Source organism: Acyrthosiphon pisum, chromosome A3 (genome assembly GCF_005508785.2).
Source record: "Acyrthosiphon pisum isolate AL4f chromosome A3, pea_aphid_22Mar2018_4r6ur, whole genome shotgun sequence".
In the NCBI taxonomy this organism is placed as follows: Eukaryota; Metazoa; Arthropoda; class Insecta; order Hemiptera; family Aphididae; genus Acyrthosiphon; species Acyrthosiphon pisum.
In genome coordinates, this window is record NC_042496.1 from 33,945,583 (window position 1) to 33,969,871 (window position 24,289).

General features: G+C 28.9%; 1 protein-coding gene across 2 annotated transcripts; it reads right to left on the reverse strand.

Moving 5' to 3' along the window:
• Positions 1 to 1,943: 1,943 nt before the first annotated feature.
• LOC100162574 lies at positions 1,944 to 24,289 on the reverse strand. 2 transcript variants are annotated; one of them, XM_008188130.3, is made up of 13 exons: positions 23,406 to 24,289; positions 8,974 to 9,072; positions 4,990 to 5,079; positions 4,791 to 4,865; positions 4,562 to 4,720; positions 4,329 to 4,497; positions 4,058 to 4,150; positions 3,808 to 3,954; positions 3,493 to 3,597; positions 2,650 to 2,753; positions 2,378 to 2,588; positions 2,184 to 2,310; positions 1,944 to 2,120 (listed from the first exon to the last, which is right to left on the reverse strand). In XM_008188130.3, the coding sequence occupies exons 1-13, from the start codon at positions 24,138 to 24,140 to the stop codon at positions 1,988 to 1,990; spliced, it is 2,247 nt and encodes a 748-aa protein (XP_008186352.2). In that variant the 5' UTR covers positions 24,141 to 24,289; the 3' UTR covers positions 1,944 to 1,987. The 2 variants fall into 2 exon arrangements, with proteins under 2 accessions (XP_008186352.2, XP_029347674.1); XM_029491814.1 differs by lacking the exon at positions 3,493 to 3,597 and having other exon boundaries at positions 1,947 to 2,120; positions 23,406 to 24,288.

Sequence of the window (24,289 nt, forward strand, 5' to 3'; positions counted from 1 at the left end):
CGTTTTTTATTACGATAAAATAAGAAAATCATCACATGAGAAATCGAGCGAATATCAAATGTTGTAAAAATATGAATTTCAAACGCTCATAAAAATTTAATTTGACTTTCTTGTAGACATCTTTTTTTTGATAAAGGTAGACAATATTATGTGGAATCTTGTAATACATTTTCAAATCTTAGATTTAAAAAGAAAAAATCTTTTGAATTCTTAACTCAAAATAATTTGCTAATTTTCGTAATTTTTACATATTTTGTCAATTTTTGAACTTTAAATGCTAATAAAAAAAAACTGTGACTAAGGATTTTTAATATTTTTCAAATGTCATTGTAACAATATAGTAGGAGCCATGTATTAAATTTTCAAGTATTTTTACTCAACAAATAAAGTTTTATTGACATTCATAGAAAAAAAAACTAATAAAATTGGAAACTGAAAATGTCCCTAAACAGTTCAAAACAAATCAAAATATTTTGAAAATTGTATTATGTATAGAAAATGGAAATATAAACAACCAGTGAAAATTTCATGTATATACGATTATTTGTTTTAAAGTTACACCAAAAACCAAAATCGATTTTCTTGAAAACATCTTTTGCGTAAAAAATCCCGTTTTTCCTTAATTTTTCTTTTGTTTTTCACGGCGCTTCTGAAAACTATTGGAAATTTTGACCTCCCGAATGCACCAACTAGATTCACTTTCCCATCAAAAAGGTACTGTTGAAGAAAATCGAAGCAGTTTTACTGCCCCAAACCGTGATGACAGACACAAAAATAAAAAATAAATAAAAAATAAAAAAACACACATCCTTGTAAAATCAATACATTCATCGGTCTACTCAGAATCTAAAAAAACACATCTTTGTAAAATTAATACAAATTCATCGCTCTACTCTGATTCTAAAACGACTTAGTTGATTTCTTGTTATAACATTATTTGTAATAATATTCATAAATATTATTTATTTGGACTTGAAAGTTTTTGAAATTATCTATGTATATTATTATTATCCTCTATACACAATGATATTTTCAAAATATTTAGAATTATTTTGAGCGGTAGTGTGTAGGTACGGCTAAGGCGCTAACCTATAATTATATAGCCAGTCAACTGTATGTGTTTAAACTTTAAATCGTAAGTCGGTACAACTTTAGTTTTAAGGTAATAATATTAAATTAATAATATCTTATAAAACTTGACATTTCATATCAATATTTTTTTTTACAATATTCCTGATAGTTAAAAGTAAATATTAAATAACGATGACCATTATACGGTACGTCAGTCTTGACCTCTTGGTACCTACATATTATTTTTTTGTAAAAATATAAGTGCAGCCTACCGTATTAGTAATTGAAAATTATATTTTATAATAAACATACCTATATTGTTATTATTAATTAATACAGTAAAGTTTCAACTAACTTTTACCTAGAATAAATCGCATGTATTATATATATTATATAGGCTGTCCATGCAAGGATTTGTTTTTTTTTTAAATATATTTATAAAAAGATGGGTATATGCCATATTGTTATAATATCATAATAATAGTAGATGATACAATATGTAACCAAAGGCAACCGCCAACCATTTAAATAGACAAATATAATATTGTTTTTTCGTAAGCTGAAAATTGGAAAATATGTATGTGTGAGCTACTATTTAGCTATCTATAGGGGTAGAAAAATGTTAAAACTTTCTCCGCTATATGCTACTTCGGCTGTAAAACCCGAATTTTCAGGGGAAATTTTTTTTAAAAATGCGGTGATTTATTTGTGAGGCAAAAAGTTCTTAACAAATACCTAATATTTTTTTAATAAGTAAATTATATCATTATTTTTTTTTAAATATCCAATTTTGCATTTGACTTGTCTATAAAAAAATTGTGCATTTTCTTTTGATATTTTTAAGTTGCTGTAATAAAAACTTATGAAGAATCTTCTAGGTATAAAATTTTCAAACTTTAAGAATTTACAATAGAATTTAAAACATGATAATAATACTGGAACGTACCTCGTCTTTATTACCCCACACTAAAATATAATCCCCTGCGGTAATTGGAAGTTCTTCTTCGAAATTTTCATTAGGTGAACAATAGAAAGGGTCATACGTATACCTGTAATTAAATATTACATAATAATACGAAATACAAATATTAATACCATTTTTTTTTATTTACCTCGCACAATAAACATAACACTGTCCTTTTCCTGGTATATCCAACATGTCTGGCATTCGCCTTTCCCCAATACGTTTTGTCGAATCCATACTTAAGCCTAATGCGTCGTTAATTATGTTATTTTGGTCTACAAAATAAATTCAATCCTTGTAGTGGTAAGTTTTATTATGCAAAAATTAAAAATAACCACTTACAATCAATATCTTGTTGAGCATTGATCATGCTGGGAATTGCCGGCATAATCCGTCCTTTGGGTTGAATTCTTGACTGCTGTCCAGTAGCCAATAAGACAGTATCCAATGCTGGAGTCGTAGTAGTAAGCGGTCCTACGGTTGGCAACACTGATGTGCCAATGGATAAGGGTTGATATGTCTGTGTAAGATGACCAGGGGCCACGCGATAAAGCTTCACATGGTAAAATATGAAATTACAAACTATTTAGTTAGGTACAAAATATTAAACATACCTCTGTATATGGATAATTCATATGCGGTGGTACAGAAGCCAAGGCATAATTCGGATCCTGTATTGAACTCGCAGATGGTGTAAGTACACCAGCAGTCGGCAAACCTAAAATATGCCAAATGTAGATTTAAACACAAATATAACATACAATATGTACCTTAGTGTATTAACTATAATTAGATTAAAATTACTAAAAAAAAAATATTGAACTAGCAATTCAATTGGCTGAGATATAAATATAAATAATTTGAATGGAATAATTATTAATTATAAATTTGGCACTGACCAAACTCATGCATATTATATTATATATGCTATTTAGTTAATAAATGTAATGCATTATCGGCTAATTTGGTCAAAATCAGTTTGCAAAATATGGAAAAATAATTCTAGCAATAATTTTAGCAGGAATGGATAAGCACATGGACCACATTAATTTTCTTAATAATGTGTTTTGATGCATACCTATATGCCTACATAATATAATAATTATAATGCACGTAATACTAATACACCGTAAATACTTAGGTTCTAACTATTAATATTGTGCTATAATGCTATGATATGATTGTATAATTTTAGTCTAGATAATTATATTAAAATAAAGTATATTTAATAATAAATATAAATATATATATATATATATTATATACATAAAAAGCGTCAGTGCTAGTAAAAAATCTAAACATCCTATTGAATATATTTAGTCAAATTACCTATAAGTTATGCTTATTTGACTATTTTCTTATTGATAAACAATTAACTTTAAAATTAATTTTAATCTAATGAACTACTCTTTGAACTATAAGTAAGGCATTTTTTTTATTTTCTGTCCATGACTTACTGCGTTTTTTCAAGCACGACCGAAGCGGTGCTGTGTTTGAATCCGTTTTATCACTTTTTATTTTGACTTTATGCAGCGGTGCTGTTTGCCCAGGACCCCCGGCAACTGTTTTTTTTATTTTTATTTTTTTTATATATATATATATATATACGCATTATTCAAGGTGTTCAGTATATATAGTTAAATATAAAATTGATTTTTTCATGAGTAAAATTATTACGTAATTTTAGTTTAAAAAAGTTGACATATATATTAAACATCCTGGATTTTATATTTACAATTTATGCAGTTCATGAAACTTGGTGTTATTCTTACCTATAGTAGATCTTGTCTTGTCTAGTTCTGCTAATACTCTATTATCTTGGTCTATTTTCGCCATTATGCGATCGATTTCTGATGGCAAAGTAGATACTCTACCCGTAATACTTGGTCTGTTGATATTAATTGTTTCCAATACATCTCCTGCAATGGGAGTCATATTAATTATTGCTATTGGCTTTTAAAAATGATAGCATAACTTAATTTATATAGGTGTTAAATGTGAATAAATAACGATCATTTTTACCTGCAGACTGTAATCTGTGTTGTCTTAGATGGTCAGTAGAATACATGTGCTCCAATGATGCAGGTAAAGAAGAATGATTAATAGAATTCGATCCTGTGAAATAGTAATACAAAATATATACATAAACGTTTAATGGGATACCTAGTTCATAAAGATAGTTGTTGTTTTTCAATTTTTAACATTACGTGTCTATTATGGGTATATTATAATACATACATCATAATTTTATTATAAATCATTTTTTATTGTATTAAGTATAAATCCAATTTACTTAGTTCTACACTAGATGTTGTGGATTCTGAGGGTGAATTCAAAGCCAAATCTATAGACTTGTACGAAGTTCTTAGTGTCGACTTTTTGTGATGTTCTAGTTCCAACTGTAATTCCTCCTGTTTTACATTCTCTAATTCCATCTTCTTTTCCAACTCTCGAATCTTAGACTAAATTTAAACACATTTGTCCATTATCAATTACGTATTATTTATTGATATTATTATATTTTACTTGTAATGATTCAATGTGTTCACACAGTCTAGTTTTCTCTGCATAGTTGATATTAGATGGCCGTGTCTGTAATTCACGTTGCTTATCTTGAAGCTGGACAACGCATTCTTTATAATCTTTTTCCAACGCTCTCTTTTTATCAGTCGCATCTTGCATAAGCTAAAGTATCGTTCAATGTAATACATAAAGATTAGAAAATAACATTTTTATGAACACAGTTTATACTCGCCTTAAGAATTTCATCTATTTCTTGATCGGCATCTGCCCGGGCTGATACTGAGTTCAGCCCGGAGCCTTTTTTCACCTAAGAAAAAAATATAAAAACCATATAAATTATAATTTATAAATCTGTATTAAAAATTAAAAGAACTTATATGTTTTAACATGAATTTAAATTGTATAAAATAATATAATTTAAATTTTCTCACATGTTGAAGTTGCAATACTTGTTTGTGTAAATCTGTATTTTGGATGGTTAGCTCGGTATTTTTTTCCAACACTCTGACTAGTTGATCCTCCTATAACACAACAAAATACAATATTTAAAAAAAAAACCCAAAATTTTACTTTTACTAATACATGCATATTACATACATAATACATATAATATAAAATATATAATACTGGCCAATTCACCCTGCATGAACCCAAACATTTTTGTTTCCATATTTACTATTTAATTAAGCAAACTATATTTACAATCCATTGTCGGTCAAAACCCTTACTGTTAAAATCCTGGACTTAATTTAGCCAACAAGTGGTTTAAAATCAATAGCATATTATATTTCATTTCAGTAGTAAAATGCCGGTAGGGTAAATAGGGAAAATACAACTGATTTCCTTATTAAAAGTAATTCCTATAAAATATTATATATTATACTTATGTAATACAATAAACAATAAAGTATTATATTGAAATTTGAAATCATATTGAAGTTGTCCAGTAATCAAAAACTTAATACATATTCATTTATATATATGCATACATTTAATTACTTAAATCTACATGATAAATTATTTTTAAGTGTCTTTTATCTTGTAAAAACATAAGAATTCCAATGTATTTAATGATATTTTGGTTTTGAAGTTAGATAGTTAAATGGTGGCTATTAAAACCAATTTACTCGTTGCTTAAAAAAAAGTCAATAAGTATATTATAAAAAAAATCTATTTACGCGTTAGACATAATTAATACATTTGTAAATTATCCAAACAATGAATTGTTCGTGGGGAGATGCACCATACATGATAAATCAGATGAATAAGAACGCAAGATATACCTTTGGGGATAGGTGACACGTATACACACACGCACACACACACAAAGGACTCTTAAATAAACCCCATTCTCATTATTATTATGTACGTTCTAGATTTTTCATATTTAATTAGACACTAGTAAGATCCTCTTTTGTTTCATTGTTTTTCTCTTCTATATCATACGAATTGAACAATATATGAGCGGGTCAAGATGTGGTTCCAGACAATGAAAAAGCTAAACAGATTGAATATAAATCAATAAAAAATTATAAGAAATGACGCAATATATTATACTTTATAACTCATACTCAATTTTTCTTATATCTCGCAATCTCTATTATACAAAAAAGTTTGAAAAATAGTTTCATCAAATAACCAACCTGGTGGCCAATATTAGAGTTTTTGTAAATTTTATGATAAATAAAAAAGGCATCAGACACATACTTACTAATCCCTTTACAAAAAAAAAATGTATGTGATAAACGAAGCAAGCAGGGGCAGAGTCTCCTAGTATAGCAGTATACTATAATAAACTAAGATAATAGCTAAAATATAATAATATGGCATTTTCTAAAACACATTTTATTTTATACTCAATAACTGAACCGATATAAATACAATCTTTATAAAATCAAAAATTAAATGCGTGTACGAGTATTAATATTTTGTATTTTGTATTTTAAGTTTGACGACTTCTATGTTTAGTTTATTACTGTAATGGATGTGTATAATATTTAAGTTCAATGATAAAAATTTGTTTACTGCATAAATATTCCCGTTTTCTCGATTGTTTTTTTAGTTACAAGGAGTTTTCTATTTTTGACTTCTCTAAGTACCATCCAGACTAAATATTATCTCAAAGACGTAATGATAATCACAAAAATATTATTTTATTGTAATAAAAATATATACATATAAAATATAGAATATAACAATAAAAAATAAATAAACATTAACAAACTTTTCAGCTAACAGAATAATGTTTATCATGTGTTATATGTGTAAGTACGAATACACATCATTAGATACGCGTGAAAACCCCCAAATTAATGTCAAACAAGCCATATGTATGTATAATATATATATCATTATGATAAACCTAATAGTTATGGGTTGGCAGGTTGCCCTTATGGCCTTACAGGAGATTGACGGTGACCGAAAGGACCATTTAGAACACAAATAATACGGACTCAGTATTCAGTGATATAATTCATTATTCTGATTATTCAAATTGGGAGTCATAGTATAGTAATGTCTAATTTTACCAAACACTGATATTTTCTCTTAAATCAATATTTCTCTCCAATATCTCTTGTTTTATTTTTACCTGTTACCTATATGCTTGTTGTATCAATGAATACATAACTACATTAAGACTGGAATAGCTACAATTAGTAACCTATCACTATCCATTACTAAACTCTTTAAGAATTAGGTACCGATTAGGTAGTATATAATAGTTTTAAGAACATCGCTGTAATCGAGTATCAACTGCACACTGAACTGTATAAATATAACGTATCGACTTTCAAGACAATCTATAATATCACATATCATATCTATTATTATTTTTTTGTTTGTTAAACTAAATTAAAATATTTTCACAATAAGCCCCATAACCTGTGTTTAAAGCCTTATTCACTGAACATGTACTCTAGTACAGCTTAAAACTATTTGTTTGATAACAAATTAAAAATCTCCCTAATAGTGAATACAATTGAAACATTATCCAGTGAAGCAACATTCAAATGTTAGTTTTACCAACTTTCTTTCTGTCGGGATCCCCCGACATAATTGATTCATGATAGTTATACATTAATACTTGTTGCCTGAGCTTTGGATCACTTTTCAAGACTTTTCACAAGATTCACAAAATAAATAAGGTCAATGAATTATTCAATATATAGATACAGACCATGGTTAATTAATTTTTTAAATGGCGATAAAGGATGGCACTAGATGTAGCGCTAAGAGTAAATATGGCATGTTATGGATTGGGAAAATCATGAAAAACCAAAAAACACGGTATCGCTCAGGGACAGGAGCTAGATAATCTTAGGAGTGTAATCAACCATATGCGTATCAAATTCATACCAATTAGATTAAAACTTTATGTTGATAAAACTTTAATTTTAATAACGTTTGGAGTTAAAGGTAAAACTTCAAATTAATCAGGAAGGAAAATATTAATTTTTTTTTATTTTAAAATAAACAAGTAGTGTTAATGTTCAAAACAAACTTAAAGATCTACCGTAAAAATACATTTGAGGTCCATATACACTGCGGTAGACGGTAACGATAAAATATTTTTGATCAAAATATTGTTTAATATGATGCAAGTCTGAAGTCACACCGGTACAATATTATCTAATCCATACTGGCCGGTGGGACTTGCATCATATAAAAACCATGAACACAAATGGGCACCATACCGTTACTGAAAAATCAGACCTACAAAATTATTAATGAACAATAAGTATGTATTACAATGTTTGAATTCGAATATTAATAATTTTTAATATTATAGTATAAAATATAATTTCAAAATAAATCATGTAAAAGACTGACGTATAAATTTGCAGTTCAAATTATTTAGTTATTTAATTATTAATTTACATTTATTTGATTTTATTATAATTTAAATATAACAGAAAGGTTAGGTACGACTAGTCGGTATTTTTGTTTCTTCCACAATATTAAAGCGGCAATACCAAACATTTTCGGTAGAATATATTTTACTTTGCATTCACATGACCGGAGAAAGGTTGAATTTGTACTAAAACGTTACAAGAGTTTGCTCTTTAAATATAAATGTATGGCTCTTCAATTTTTCTCAACATTTTTTTTTTTTTTGAACTTTAAATAAACCATTAAAAAAAGGTTTTATAAAACATACATTACCAACTTTAAATGTCTGAACAGCTCTTCAATAACAGACTTTAGTTGAAATTAATCACTATAATAACTAAAGGTCACGTATGAAACTAATCTAATTGAGCTATCATAAAATATTCGAAATTTTCAGAGTGTTATCACTTATCAGAGTCAAGTATTGGTATGGCAGCCAAACGGTGACAAATATATTGTGCCTCTAATATATTTCAACAAATATCAACAATTAGGTAGGTACCTAATATTAATATAAAACTTACCAGTGCGAATGCCGTTGAGCCGTCGTTGTCAGACAAGTCACTGTTTAAACGGGAAGTACTATGTTCACAACTTTGTACGCACTGATAATAATCGGCATCCTAAAAAAAATAAAATAATAATACGCTTAAGCTTAATCGTTATTAATTGGCCACTAGTGCACTAGTAGTGTTTAACATTTTTTGCGCACATTGTATACAAAAAAGTACATAGAGGCAGAGTTAAGAAAAACTGAGCAAAAAACATCTATTGTGTATGTAGGTCAAACTGAAAAATATTCTTTTTAAGCACCCTGGCATAAAGCGCATTCAGAAATATTATTTCGTTGACCTTTTTATTCAAATTAATAATCAAACAAAATAGTAGTTTATAGATAGTTTTCAATCGTAAAAATCGGTTATATGGAAATTATGTAGTCAAATACATCTAGAAAAAGGTTAAGTCCCAAACGATAACTTTATTTTCAAGATAATATATTATTGATTTGCAGGCTGCAAGATGTATATATTCGTTGCACACGCATACAATAGAGTGTCCACATTTAATCCGTATGTCGCCCGACCCATTTATATTTTTGGGAGTTGCACACTGCGTTTCATTGTCTGTCAGATGATGAAAGACAAAAAATGAATGAAGTCCTATAGTTAAAATGTAAAAAATATTAATACATTTCACTTTTATTAAACTGCTAGGTACTGAGTACTGTCAAAATGAAAAAGCTGTTATAACTTAAGAATTTAACATTGATATTTTAGTATTTTAGACAAACATGTATTTGAATACAACGAAAGAAGTTTGGATAGTTAATGCCACAATAGTTTTGCATTTTCTGTGAAAGTGGAGTTGAATTTTTGAAATAAGTAATTTTCGAATAAATGATTCATAGAAAAAATGAGGGGGAAATGTTAGAAGTAATGATTTGGTTAAGTAATTTTGGTTCATCATTGAAGTGCCTAGGTAGGTAATCGCTCTACTTTACAGTAGGTGTCGTCTGCACTTCGTCATTAAGTAAGTCACTGTAAATTGTAAAGTATATTTATATGTTAAATTTGAATTCAATGATAACTCAATGCATACGTAAAAGGATTCTGTGGAAATACTGTCTATCTGCCTATATTAGATAGGTATACTAAATTAATTGTATTATATAATATATATTTAAGTTCTTATTAGTTATTATTTATTAGTAATACCGTAGGCGTTATATGGTATACCTACCATATAAATAAAGATAAAACTAATCTAAATATTTTGAAAATGCCATTGCGTATAGGTAGTAAAATATAATAATATACGTAAAAGTTTTAAGTCCACACAAGTAACATTTTTGATTAGGTACATCAAAATATTAAATAACTTAAACTTTATTCTTAGTTTAAATATCTAATTTCGCCCAAATTTAAACTTCAAATGTCTATATAAAAAAAAAGCTGTGTTTATGTATTTTTTGGATTTTTTGGTTACAGAATGAATTATTTATGGGAATCCTTATTTTAAATTTTCAAATCTTAGGTGGATAAGAATATTAAAAATGTTATGAATAATTCTCAGATTTTCGAGATGTTAACAAAATTCTAACTTTAAATATTTATAAAAAAAATATTATGACTACCTATGTATTTTCGATATTTTTTTATTATAGTATAATAAAAACGTATGAGGAAGCTCATATTAAATTTTCAATCTTTCTGTGCAGGCGAAAAAAGTTTTATAAGTAAGTATTTATAGATAATACCATTTATATCTATAAAACAAAAATGGCTCACAAATAAAATAAAAATATTTTGAAAATTATACCATGTATAGAAAATGTAAATATTCGGAAAAAATTTTACCAAGTACAAATATTTTATTGAAATTTTTAAGTTACTACGATTATTTGTTTTTAATTAGGTTCAGCAAGATAAGAAGAATTGATTTTGTGGAAAACTAGTTCGGTATAGGTAAAAACGTCTGTTTTCCAAATTTAGATTCTGATCGAAGCGATGAAATATGTATTAATTTTACAACGATCTGTGTTTATTTTTATATTTTTGCGTTTTTCGTATACTTTTGGACCTTTTATCATTGGAACTCTTAAATTAATAACGGTAAAGACTTGACAATTTCATCGTTTATTAATACTTACTAGAGTTTACTGAACATAAAAAATTTTTCAAAGTATTTTGTATATTTTGTGGTATTTATAGGTATTTTAAATTAATTTTTTTTTGCTTACATATATGTTTTTGGGTAAAAAAGTTTGAAAATTAAATAGAATGTTTGTCATACGTTTTTATTACAGCTACATCAAAATATCTATCCAAAATACATACACACACTTTGTTTTACAGACATTTTAATATTTAAACGAAAGACAAAGATTTTAGTTTTTTTGTTGTACCTAATCATCGCTGTGACTTGAAACTTTTTGGCATCATGTATAATATCATTATTTTATAAACACAGAAAATTGTTTAAGATATTATGACTATTATTAAGCAACTTAGGTAGGTATATTACGAACTTATTTTTATCATTCATAGATCTTCTGACGGTATTTTTTTTTACCCTTGGGAACATAGGTCATTGAGTGTTTGTGTGTATGGCCTTCGTACAGTTGAAACGCGTGTTTTTATGTGGGGGCAAGGATTTGTCACCAAGAACACGGGTGGTCACCCATCCGGGATCCAGCGACGCCGGATGATTTACCGCAGTACACATTATAGAGATTTCGGCCAACCACTGAGCCGCACTAGGCCCCATTTATACAGTATTACGCATTCTATAATTATTGTTATTTAATATTAAAAATACATTGAATAGATAGGTCACAGGTATCTACTATAAAAATATATTCAAATTTATTGACGCTTCACTTTGTCAAAATGACGTTAGTCACAATACTAGAGTTGTCCGGGAAAAATTGTGAAAGAAAACGTTTATCATAAGTAAAGATTCGTCTCGTTTTATCCGTGCATTTCTAAAGTTTAACCGATTTTGATTTTTACAATTTTGCCTGCTACTCGTAAGTCATAACTCATAACTGCGATCTTGCTGTAGAATACGATGTCTTGGCTGTTACGGTTACATGTAGAATGTGCTCTACCACGGCGATGCAGTTGACGGATATTTATAATCTCCGATAATATTAGCAAAAATGGTGCCTATATATGCTGTACTTTATCTATCATAATTCATAATCTGTATATAATATATATTGAATTCGTATTATTTTTATTGATCATATTTTAGTGCGTTTTGTCAATTTGGGATTTAATTAAACGTAGGTAGTGTAGAGACTAGAGACTTAACAAAAAACATTAACACATCCAATGTATTTTTATAGAACATTATGCAAGTTTTTTAAATCAAAAATATATTAAATACTGATGATATCTCTTTGTAAAAATTCGAGTAAAAATTTGAATTCACCGACAAAAGTTTTTTTTTATTTATAACAATATTATATGTATTGGTACTATGTAGCATGTATACACTGTACAACTATTGTTAATACTTAATATTAATGTTTTTATCATTGATGTGATTTATACTTCGGTGAATCGTGTTGAATACAGTGGCATACCCAGATATTTTCAATAGGAGGGGTTAATATATAAAAAAAATATATGCATAATACATATACATCAAAACATTTTTTTTTATTTCATTAATTTGTTTAATCTAGTAAAAAAACACCGAGGGGTTGGAGGGGTTGAACACACGGAATCATTTTACTTAGCTTTTTCCACGGTGTGCTCTATAAATTTACAAAAAAACCACATTACGATTGGATAACTGTTAACTGTTTCCAATTTCCAGAGCCAACCCGAGACAATATTTAAAATACCCATTTAAACATGAGAATAATAAACAAATATAAGGATATTTTCAAAGGGGACTTTATTTCCAATCATAATCAAATTAATTAATACCTGATAAGTAATAAGTACATATCTTTTTTTTCATCCGTCAATATAAGAAATATATATAAAAAAAATTCAATTTTTGTATTTGTAAAAATATACGTTTGACCACCCTTAGGGTATAGTCTTTATACGACTTAGACACATCCTGACTCTTCGAGTCTCAACGAATATATTAATATAACTTTTGTTGAAATCGGTCCATTAGTTTCGAAGATCAATCGAAACTAAAAAAAAATCAATTTCACAATTATATAGTATTAGATATATCCTTTATATTATAAACATGCATTGTCGTATGGAATATGAATAACCATTTTTTATAGTAAATGTTGTTTTCGTAGGTATAATTTTAAATTATACTTGAAACTTGATATGTTGGAGAAAATACGAAGACCTCAGATATTTTTAGGTTCCAACATTTTAGATTAATTTTTAGATTGTTATCGGAGCAACGAATGTGTTGGTTTTACAATGTGTGTTTTTATTTGTGCGTGTGAAAACACTTTTTATATCAGAAAAAATGCTTCAATCTTTAATATTGATGGTGTTTTACGGTAGCAAATTGGATCAAGTTTGAACTTTGAGTGGTCAAAAGTAAACATTTCACAATACTTTTAAAAATAAATATAGAAAAAAAATTGAAGTTTAAATTTTGACGAAATTGAATATTTAAACGAAATATAACCAACTTTTCTATAATGATTTTAATTATTTTGTTAAAATTCTAAAAATATTAATCATAGTAACTTAAAACTTTTCTACTTAATTACATAAATAATCTTTTACATGGTGATTTAAACATATACTAATTAGTAATTACTCAAAATAAAATATTTAAAAAATATCAAATTAAATAAATATTCAATAGTTAAGTAATTATGAAATATATTCTCATACAATTCTTATAAATTATAAAATAAGTACCTAATATATAGGGCATAGGTTAGGTTAGGTTAGGTTAGGTATTAACGCATTGAACTATCTACTTTCTTAACTATAACTATATTTAGCTTAACATTTTAAAATCAAAGTTTGCTATGATTATTTATAAATAAATTTATTTTATCGTCACCTGCATGTTAGTCAATGTGGATTGTGTGTTTAAGGCGTAATACCTCTATATATATGTATAAGAAGTGAAGACATTTTTATTTCAAACTATTCGTACACTCAGTTCAATAGCTCAAAACATTAAAAAAAATAGTAGAATCGTAACGACAAAGGACGAAGTAAAGATATAATAAAGCCAATGACACTTGTATTTTTACTAAATCACAGTTAGAAAACCAGTAATAATAAGCATATATATAGGTACCTAAATTACAAAACGCATACAAAATTACATGAACTAAAATGTCAACCACTCATATTTTTCACATAAGAGTACAAAACATTAGTAAAACTATACAAATGTGAAATAAAATGTATTTATTTACATCAACTCCATCTGATCTCGTTGCACATGAATCATGAATCAAAAATATAGTTGATGGATACAACGTGCATGTATCATTGGAATAGAAAGTAGGGGGGGAGACACAATTATAAAAAAAAATTGTGGGGAAGGGATAAACCACCATGTTTTACCGTGTAACAAAGTAGCTACAATTATATAGGCTTTTAAGTTATAGCTATTGCACACACACACACACACAAAACGTTGTCTACCAGGCGGCATAGTGTTATGGTGTAGTAATGGGGAGCTAGTGGCAGCAATCAATAGTGTGCCATGGCACACTATCGCGCCGTACACGCGGACCTACACGAGTATTTTCTTTTACTGTATACACGGTGGCCTACAATGAAACCACATGAAAAACAATACGTATATTAATCTACGCGTATTGTTGCATATGATTGAAATTACAGAGCAAAGTAAAATAGTAGTGGGGAAATAAATAAAAAATAATTATTATTATTATTATTATTATTAATAACATACTGATTATTTAAGGCAACGATTATTGTCAGCGTACAATTACGACAGGGCAATGCTATCACCCAGTAACAGGGTGGCGGCGACGGCGGTGACGGCAGTAGTTTGTTGAACAATATTGCACTGCACGTTTAATGGAAAAACTTTGATTTTAATTATAAAAAAAAATTAAATTAGGAAACTGGCTTTAAAAATATAATGCACTAGTATTAAAAATAAATTTAAAAAATATTAATTACAACTACAGAACTGGGCTTGTTGCTACTCGGTGAGCTTTATGACACTGGGCACGGAGAGACTTTTCGGGGAAACACCCCGCTGTCATTGGTCCGTATAGTTCGGTTGCGCGCGGTAAGGCCGCATATACGTATGATAATGTGGTGGCGCGCGCTGTGAAAACCGTGTAGATGGTTTTTCGCAGCGCGCGCTATTCCTGTGCATGGGCGGGGGCGAAATCGATTTTCCAGCTATGTTCCACCACCTCAACCGTTCCCGCTACCGTCATCACTGGCGTTGCCACTATTTTACTGAATCGTCAAAAGCTACACGCACAGATAGCGCTGTCACCGACAGATAGACTGAACATTGAAAGGGAGATTATAAGTAGGTACCGAATATGAAGCCAAGTGCCCTGCACGTTCTCAAATTATAAAAGCGTGGTTAAAAAATATAATAAAACAAAAAAAATGTGATCAACTTATAAGTGAAGTCTTATTGTACCAGTGGCGGCGCCAGGGGGGCCTGGGCAGGCCACAACCCCCCCCCCAAATTTGTCTTAGCCATGTCTTCATCTCTTGGCCGCCTTATTACAAAAGAAAACATAAATACATTTTCTTTAAAAGAACAGATTATAAAATTGAAATTCCATGATTCTATATATGACTATATTATGGCAACAACAATTTTTTTTGATCGAATAAAATATGAATTGTTGAAATGATACATAATGTTTGTGTGTAAATAATGGTATATATGATGCCCATCAATTAAAATGAAAACCAATTATTATGTGTTATTATGTGGAAACTTAATATATGCAACACAATCTTTACAATAGGCAGTGTGTAAGCCCCCTGGCCACTACCTTTATTGCGCCTATGAGTGGGAAAAAGACCACGGTTTGAACTTTACCTTAGCCCTATTAAATTTTCAAAGTCCCCCAATGGATCCCCCCCAAGATAAAATTCCTAGCTCCGCTACTGTATTGTAATACATTCTAAAGCTTTTTTTTTTACCAAAAAACGACAATTTTATAAGTAATGATTTATGTAATAATTCATTATGTAAATTTTTTTTAAATTTTAACATTTCAAAATAAAGTAAATTAAAAAGAGCCAAAATATATATCTTGAAATATAATACGTATATTTTCTTTAGTTACCTATTTCAGAGATTTAAAGTTTTTAATAATAAACTTTCGAAATAAAAAAAAACAATAAATGTTTTGTGCACTTACTATTAGTAATAGTTTTTACTTTTTAACAATTAAGACATAAGCATATTGATTAAAAAGAAATATTTTATAAATTTTATTCGAAGCTATCAATGTTCCCAAAAATTATTTAAATCACTGTCACGTTATGCTATATTAGGTAAGTAGGTAATTATAACTTATAAGTAAATAATGAAAATAGAACAACCGGAAAATTAGACGTCAAGACTATCAGTAATATAGTTGTACCTGGAAATATATGTTAGGTGGCTTAATTTCTTAGAAAAAAAATACAAAGTCCTTATAATCTTGTTTCTATACATATTATATTGAACTATCATATTCTGTCCATTCATAGAATATATTGCGTTTTAATTCATAGGCGTAATTTAGGGGGACTTATAATATTAAAATTAGCCACTCCAAAAATTTATATTTAAATTGGTGTATATTAAATCCTTCATAAATTATCTAATCTAAATACCTAATACAGTAACCGTTGTTTGAAGAAATTTTTTCTAAAATATAAACACGGAAACATGGAAACGAGCTTGTGGCACCAACATGATGTTAGATTATATTATAACATATAAATAACTAAATGTAGTTATTTGTTTTTAATACAAATATTTTTAGTTTTATTGATATATTTATTATAATATATTAAATGTAGAAAAGTGGGTGAGAAAAATATGATTGTGGTATTTGAATAGGAGGTGTGTGGCGGAGCCCCCTCGGGTCTGTTTCATTTAAATATGTTAAGCCCCTCCAAGTTAAAACTGAAATTGCACCTATGTTCTAATTTAAGTTGAATCTAAACGATTAAAATGATTTTATTCGTCATCTTAGGTATTTATACGTTCACTGTAGAATGTTTAAAATACATTTAATTGATGACATAATGCTAAATTATAATAAAAAAAAAAAATAAAGTAAAAATAATTTAAAAAACTTGCGAGACAACAACAAATATTTAGATAAAATTGTACAGGTCATTGTTAAATACTTATAACGTAGGTACCTATATATGTACCATGGGATACCAAATATATGGGTAGAGCAGGTAAAATTAAAATTAGGTTCGATGTAATAATTCAATTAGCAAAAACTAAAAATGAATGTTCAAGTGTTTTTTCATATAAGTTCACAATACACAACATTCATACAATAACGTATTGGTTGTTTTTTCATATTTATCAAGCCAAATCTACTAAAAGTTGTATTTTAAAACTGAATTATATTCCCTTCAAAATATTAATATAATTTGATAAAAGAGAATAAAATAGTTGATTTTAATATAGGTACAATGTTTTGATATATTCAATATTGTACAATGTATTACCAACGATTTTTAAATACAAATCAGTACGTAAAATATGTACCACACTGTCCACACTACATAAACAATTTTGAGAGCATAATAAATTATTTAAATAATATCCAGTATAGTATATAAAGCTATTATGTTATTAAAAAAAAATTCCAACACAATTTAAAATTATTAATATTATACTGAAAATCAATTAAATCAGTCTGTCGTATATATAATAATATACAATATGTATCAACTTTTCGAGTGTACCTTTCAGTCGCCCCTGAGTCATTGAAAAGGAGCTAGCTGTGTAATTTGAATTAAATGATTAGAACGATGATTTGAACGATAAATCATTGAAGATTGGTGTCAGAGCATTAAGTGTTTAAAGTCTATAATTCTAAAGATATTTTTTAAATTTTCTTATAAAGGGACGCCACACCCATGTGTTATCACCGTCTTACAAATGTACAACATAGCAAATTTTATGTTTACAATAATTTATTTTATTCTGTAGATTGAACGTATTTTGATCAAAAACATCGCCTATAATATTATTATATTGTTAATTATTATTTATTATAGTCTAGACTATAGAAGCTTATTCTTCTTATATAAATTAATTATAGAATTCAATACCGACGTAGGTACTACATACAACAAATAACAATGTAAATATAGATCGTAATATATTAGGTAGTCGAATAATTTTTTAAATATAGGTACCTATACTTACACTATTTTATTAATTACAGTAAAAAAATATCTATCAGGAGTATTTCATTAATTTTTCAATACTTTTTAAAATAACAATGTTATTGATTTGTAAAGTTTTACAACAAAATTATTAGCAAATAGTATACACGATTGTTTTAATTTGACGAATTTGACAAAATGTAAACTTCAAATGTATATAATATGACTAAGTATTTTCAATATTTATTTTAATCTCCGTAACAATTTATGAGAAACCTTGTACTAACTATATTTTAAAGATTTTTACTCACAAACAAAACTGTGTACTATAATATTATCAACCATAAACTCAAAAATCTAAAAAAAATGTAAGTGTCTTTAAATGACAGCTCAAAAAGATCCAAAATATTTGGTAAAAATGTTAAGCTTCCACGTTTATTAATTTTTGAATAACGAAAAAAAAAACCAAACCAATTTTATTAAAAACTGGTGATGCATAAATATTTCCGTTTTTTGAGTACTTTTTTTTGTTTCACCCTATTATTTTATAAAGTTCTTATATGGAATTTAATCAACGACCTAAAGTACGTCTTACTTTACCTAACCTACTTTACCTTTGATTTTAACATTTAAATACTAGAATCAGACACCATTACAATTTATGTTTCTGCTTATATAAAGATGCACCACCACGTCATGACGTCTGCAAAAAAAATCATTGTACCTATATCCAATACATTCATCGCTCTAGTCAGCAAAATTTAAAACTTTGGTGCCTACAAATGTCTAAGTCCTAAGAATTTGTTCCATCATACAATATGTATTTTAAGGATCAGTTTAAGATAATTATATTATACGGTAACAAAATATATTATAAATAAGGTTATCAATACTGAATATATGTTGTAACTTCTAATAACTTTTGAATAAATGGTTTTTATATTTACTTAATAAACTCAACAATAATAGGTGGAAATCCATTATAATTTGAGGGGGCTAACATTATTAACATAAATGTGAGTGGGGGGGGGGGGGGGCTTCGATCCTAGAAAACTAAAAAAGGAGGAGCTTGATGGACTTGGGGGGCTAAGCCCCTTCAATCCTCTCCTCCCACCGATTTCCGCCAAAGCTCAACAACGCTTGTTTTACATCTAAACATCAATATTACTGCAATGTTACTTTTAAAGTTAGAAGGAATTTAAGGAATTAAAAATACAGTCATTAAAAAAAAAAGTAATGATACCAATAAAAATAGTGAAAATACATTTTTTTTATAAAAATGTTGTTTTATGACGATGTAAATCGAGGTTGGCATTTGGCGATGTTCGAAAATGTAATACAATATTCCACAAGGTTACAGTAGGTAATTTAAAAATTTTAAAAATACTATGGCACAATTTGTACATAAGTAATAGATAATATCTATAAAAGCAAAGCAGAGAAACAACAGGTAATTTAGAATAAATGGATTCATAGATGTACAACAGTAATTATACAATAACTTTGGAGAGCTTGGTCTCACAATTGTTGTCATAAAAATTGCTCAGTAAGAAATATGTATCTAAAATGTCGGGAATAAAATTCTTTTCCAGCGCCATCAAGGCATTAACGTGTTAACTTAGTTCGCTGTTGAGTTGTCGACATGGTCACGATCTCGTATCACAGTCCCATCAGCCAGCACCACGATTTAAAAAAATATATAGGTATTTAAATTTTAAGATATCTTAAATCGTGGTCAAAACTTTAATTAAAATAACAAAAAAGGAAGCATTTAAAACCACACAATTGCAGTGGTGTCTAGAGTCTGCAGTTGGTCTTGACGCGTCATTCTGAGACAACGCAAGCGCCCCGCACACCAATTCTACTGCGGAAAGAGTGGGCATCCATGCGGGTCGATAATATTCCGCCCGTGGCAATTGCACGCACACTACAACAATGATCACCCGGAATACACTAGTCAAATTCACGTTCTATAACAATTATTATTTTAAATGCTCATACGCAAACACGCAATACTATTTTCCGAAGCATATTAATTATTATTATTTCATACTGCGGCCCAAAAATATATTAAGGGTACTTAGGCCTGTAATATAGGAATAATACTAGCACAAATTTACTCCAGTTTCTATTTAAATTATAACTATCTTATAGATAATTATAAATTATGATACGTGTTATGTCACAATATTTTGTAGTCAGATATATTATCATAACTTAGGTATTGTTCTCAGTAATGACTAATGAAGAGATAAAATCGTACTGTATACTTGTATAGTGTATACTATATAAGTAGTTAAGTTTTAAATATATTAAAATAATAATTAATAGGTATCCCAAAAATGTCAGACGATTACAGATATTGATAAAAATCATTTTCCACACTATGGTTGAAAGATTTTTTTTTAAATTTATGTCTAATTTGTATCATTCAAATATATTAAGAAGATTTAATGCAGATCGTCTTAAAACAGTTTAATATAGGATTTTTACTTTATGCATGCGTGCATGTCGTATGAATGTGTGCGTAGTAATAAGTGTTCATTACAGTGTGCGTGACTGTAGTGTAAAGAAGTAACGGGGTACTCCCGCACGTGCACACATATTATGTCAACAACGTGTCGTCACGCGCTAACGAATATTTCATTATTTTTTTTTGTCTAAAAGTATACATTTTTTGCCAACTGTATGAACTACCTCAAATATTCGATAAAATTACTGAATTTCGTTATAAAGTTATTACTTGATAACCAGTTTCTAACAATTTTAAATGTTTTACCCAGTTGTTTTTAGGGTTCCGTACGGTAAAACGGGACCCTATTACTAAGGCTCCGCTATCGGTCCGTCCGTCCGTCTGTCACCAGGCTGTATCTCATGAACCAATAAAGTTAGAAAGTTGAAATTTTCACAGATTATGTATTTCTATTGCCGCTATAATAACAAATACTAAAAATCCTAAAATTTACAATATAAGCAGTGTTCCCAACCAGTGCTCGAATTGGGAAAAATTAAGTAGAGGAGCTCAATCTAACGATTTAAAAACTGCGTTCCAAGGGCGCAATTATTCAACACAGGCCATACAAAAAATAGTAGGGGTACGCAAAAAAAAAATAAAAATAGTAGGGGAGCTCCGTCCCTCTGCGCACCCCCCCAATTCGAGCACTGTTCCCAACATGTTTATAGCTTATTAAGGTACGGAACCCTTCGTGCCCGAGTCCGACTCGCACTTGGCAGGTTTTTTTTTATTGTAATTCATACATTAATAGCCGAAAAGACTATAATTTCCAGAAAATATTATTGTACATTATTTAACTTTCATATAATATCTTGGCCCTTTTTGGGCTGTTCAACTTTTTTTAGATTTTGTACATATTGTACTTTAGCACCCCCCCCCCCCTGACACTCTACCAAAATTAGGCCCTGGATCCACCACTGATATATAATGACATTTTTGTTTGGAAATAAAATACTTGAAATTTTAATACAATGTCATTTATAAATTCTTACAGCAACTAAAAAATATTAAAAATACATTGTCAAAATTTGTTTTATAAGTAAATAGGTAGTTGAAATTTTAACAAATTTCGTCGAAATCTCGAAATGTTGTAAATGGTTTTAAAAAAAAGTATCAAAATTTGATATAATATTTGAGTACTTATCAATTTTTTTGGGGGTGACAAAGTAGGAAAATCTCAGGGTAGTAATTTTTTAAATAATTGGGAACAATTAACAAAACACGGAAATATATTTACAAAACACTTCATTTTGACAGCAAAATATATTTTGCTTTATTCACTGTAATTAATAATGTATAATACCTCAAAGACAACATTTCCATTAAACTAGTGTAAAAAAGTAGAAGAAACCTATCAATCCAATTTATTAAAATATAAAATACTTAAAGGCTGACACGCAGTCTCCACTCAAAATCGTTTGTCTATTTTAATGATTTATTATTATTAATATGACATTAATCAATTCAAATTTAACACATCCATTACCGTGACCCAAACCCACTAAATTACTAGGCAAGTACAACCAAAGTTTACGATAAAGCATAGCGAGGTCCCTAGTAAATATTATAACTTATAAGTATTTAACTAAGATTATTCAGCATTTTCGGACCTTTCAAAATGTAATGTTTAACAATAATATTAATTGTATTCCTGTATTATATAATTAAATGGGAAAAATTAATTCAACAAAGAAAAATCTATACACATTGTATTATCAATGAATTATGGTCACTATGATCATTGATCACTATATTCACAAGGCGCTTTTCAGTTTTCAATCTATTTTTACATAATTAATGCACGACGAAATTAATAAAAAAAAAAAAGTAGGTAACGCTCTGTTATACAGTTGGAGTCAAGCATAAACCTATATAATGGACAGCGCATTTCACTTCGCTCTGCCATCAATGCTCGGCGATCAACTGAGAGAGAAGAAACAAAGTAGTAAAGGAGCCAGCATAAGACCCACATAAGATACTGTATTCATTTTACTACTGTTTCTTTTCTTGTTTACTCTATATCGCAGGGGCGTCCCTGAGGGGGGAAGCGGGCGACCACCCCCTGCATAAGTCGTGAGATGTTCTGTTTTTACTAATAGATAAATACTTTTTCTAAATGTTGTTCTGTATGTACATTGGTTATACAGACCGTTGATACAAACATCAAACATAAGGATTATATGAGCATATTATTTAGCAATATATATTCCCCCCCCCCCATGAAATCGACCTGATGACGCCCCTGCTATATCGTACACCTAAGTTCTCTCTCTCTAAGCGCTGTCCATTAGTTTATAGATCTATGGAATCAAGAGAATCTCGTTACTGAATAAATCACTATAATGGATGATTCAATTTTATTTCAATGATAAACTATTACAATATTATTACCTTTATGAAAAACTATCCTGAACGAATTACTGAGACGTATCAGCTTATATTACTAAAACTGAATGGGCATTAGCTTAAAATTAATCTAAATATTTTGGAAATATCAAACATTTCGTGACAGACACGAGACACAACCTACCACCCTTCCTGCCAATTATTGACACTATTAAATATTAATAATTTATTCTATTACAATAATTTTTTTTAATTGCTATTATTTATCTTTATCATAAAAGTTTACCTCTTCGTCGACAAATAGGCTTTCCTCTTCAGAATATCCATCCGTTTGCTTAACGGAACTATCGATCCATAAATTCACTTTATCTGCTACATCTTTTGGACATTTGGACTCAGAAAAATCCTCTTCATTTAAATCATTAACGATTTGCGCTTCCTTTTGCGCAATTGCTATATCTTTGCCAGCTATATAATTATTTCCATCATTATCGTTTTCATCTTCTACATCATTATCCTCCTCTTCCTCCTCCTCCTCCTCATCAGCATAATCCTCTTCAATGGTATTTTCTTCAGTATTAATAGCTGTACTAGCAGTTTCGTTTGCTTTTTTTTGACTGTCCATCAACATGGAATTAGCAACAAGTGTGAATCGCAATCCTGAACTGACATTGAACAGACGTGGTTTCTTTTTCTTTACCTTACATTTTTCAAACACGTTCCGAAATCCTTGGAACTTCTTTTCAATATCCTCAACCGTGTCTTCTTCCAGTACACGACCATCGCCTATTTTGGCACCGACTTCGTCTGCATGCATAGAAGGAACGTACGATTCTTGTATATTAGCTCTCTGACGTTGTTTTCGACGTTTGTCATTCGATCGGTAGAAAACGCGGAACAACGATTTTTGCTCACGATTACGGACATTGCCTGAACGTATATCGTACACACAGTTCGGTTTCGGAGGACTTATACCAAGTAACTTTGTCACATAATACTTACAAGTGGCCGCCGTTTCCATTGCAGGTATACACTATTATACAAACACATTGTCGATTACTAAATTTCTTATATCATGAACACAATTAATAATATATAAAACTACTCCTATTGTCGTTAACACGAAAGCATAGTTCACACGCAAACAAACACATACCTACTAAATTTAAA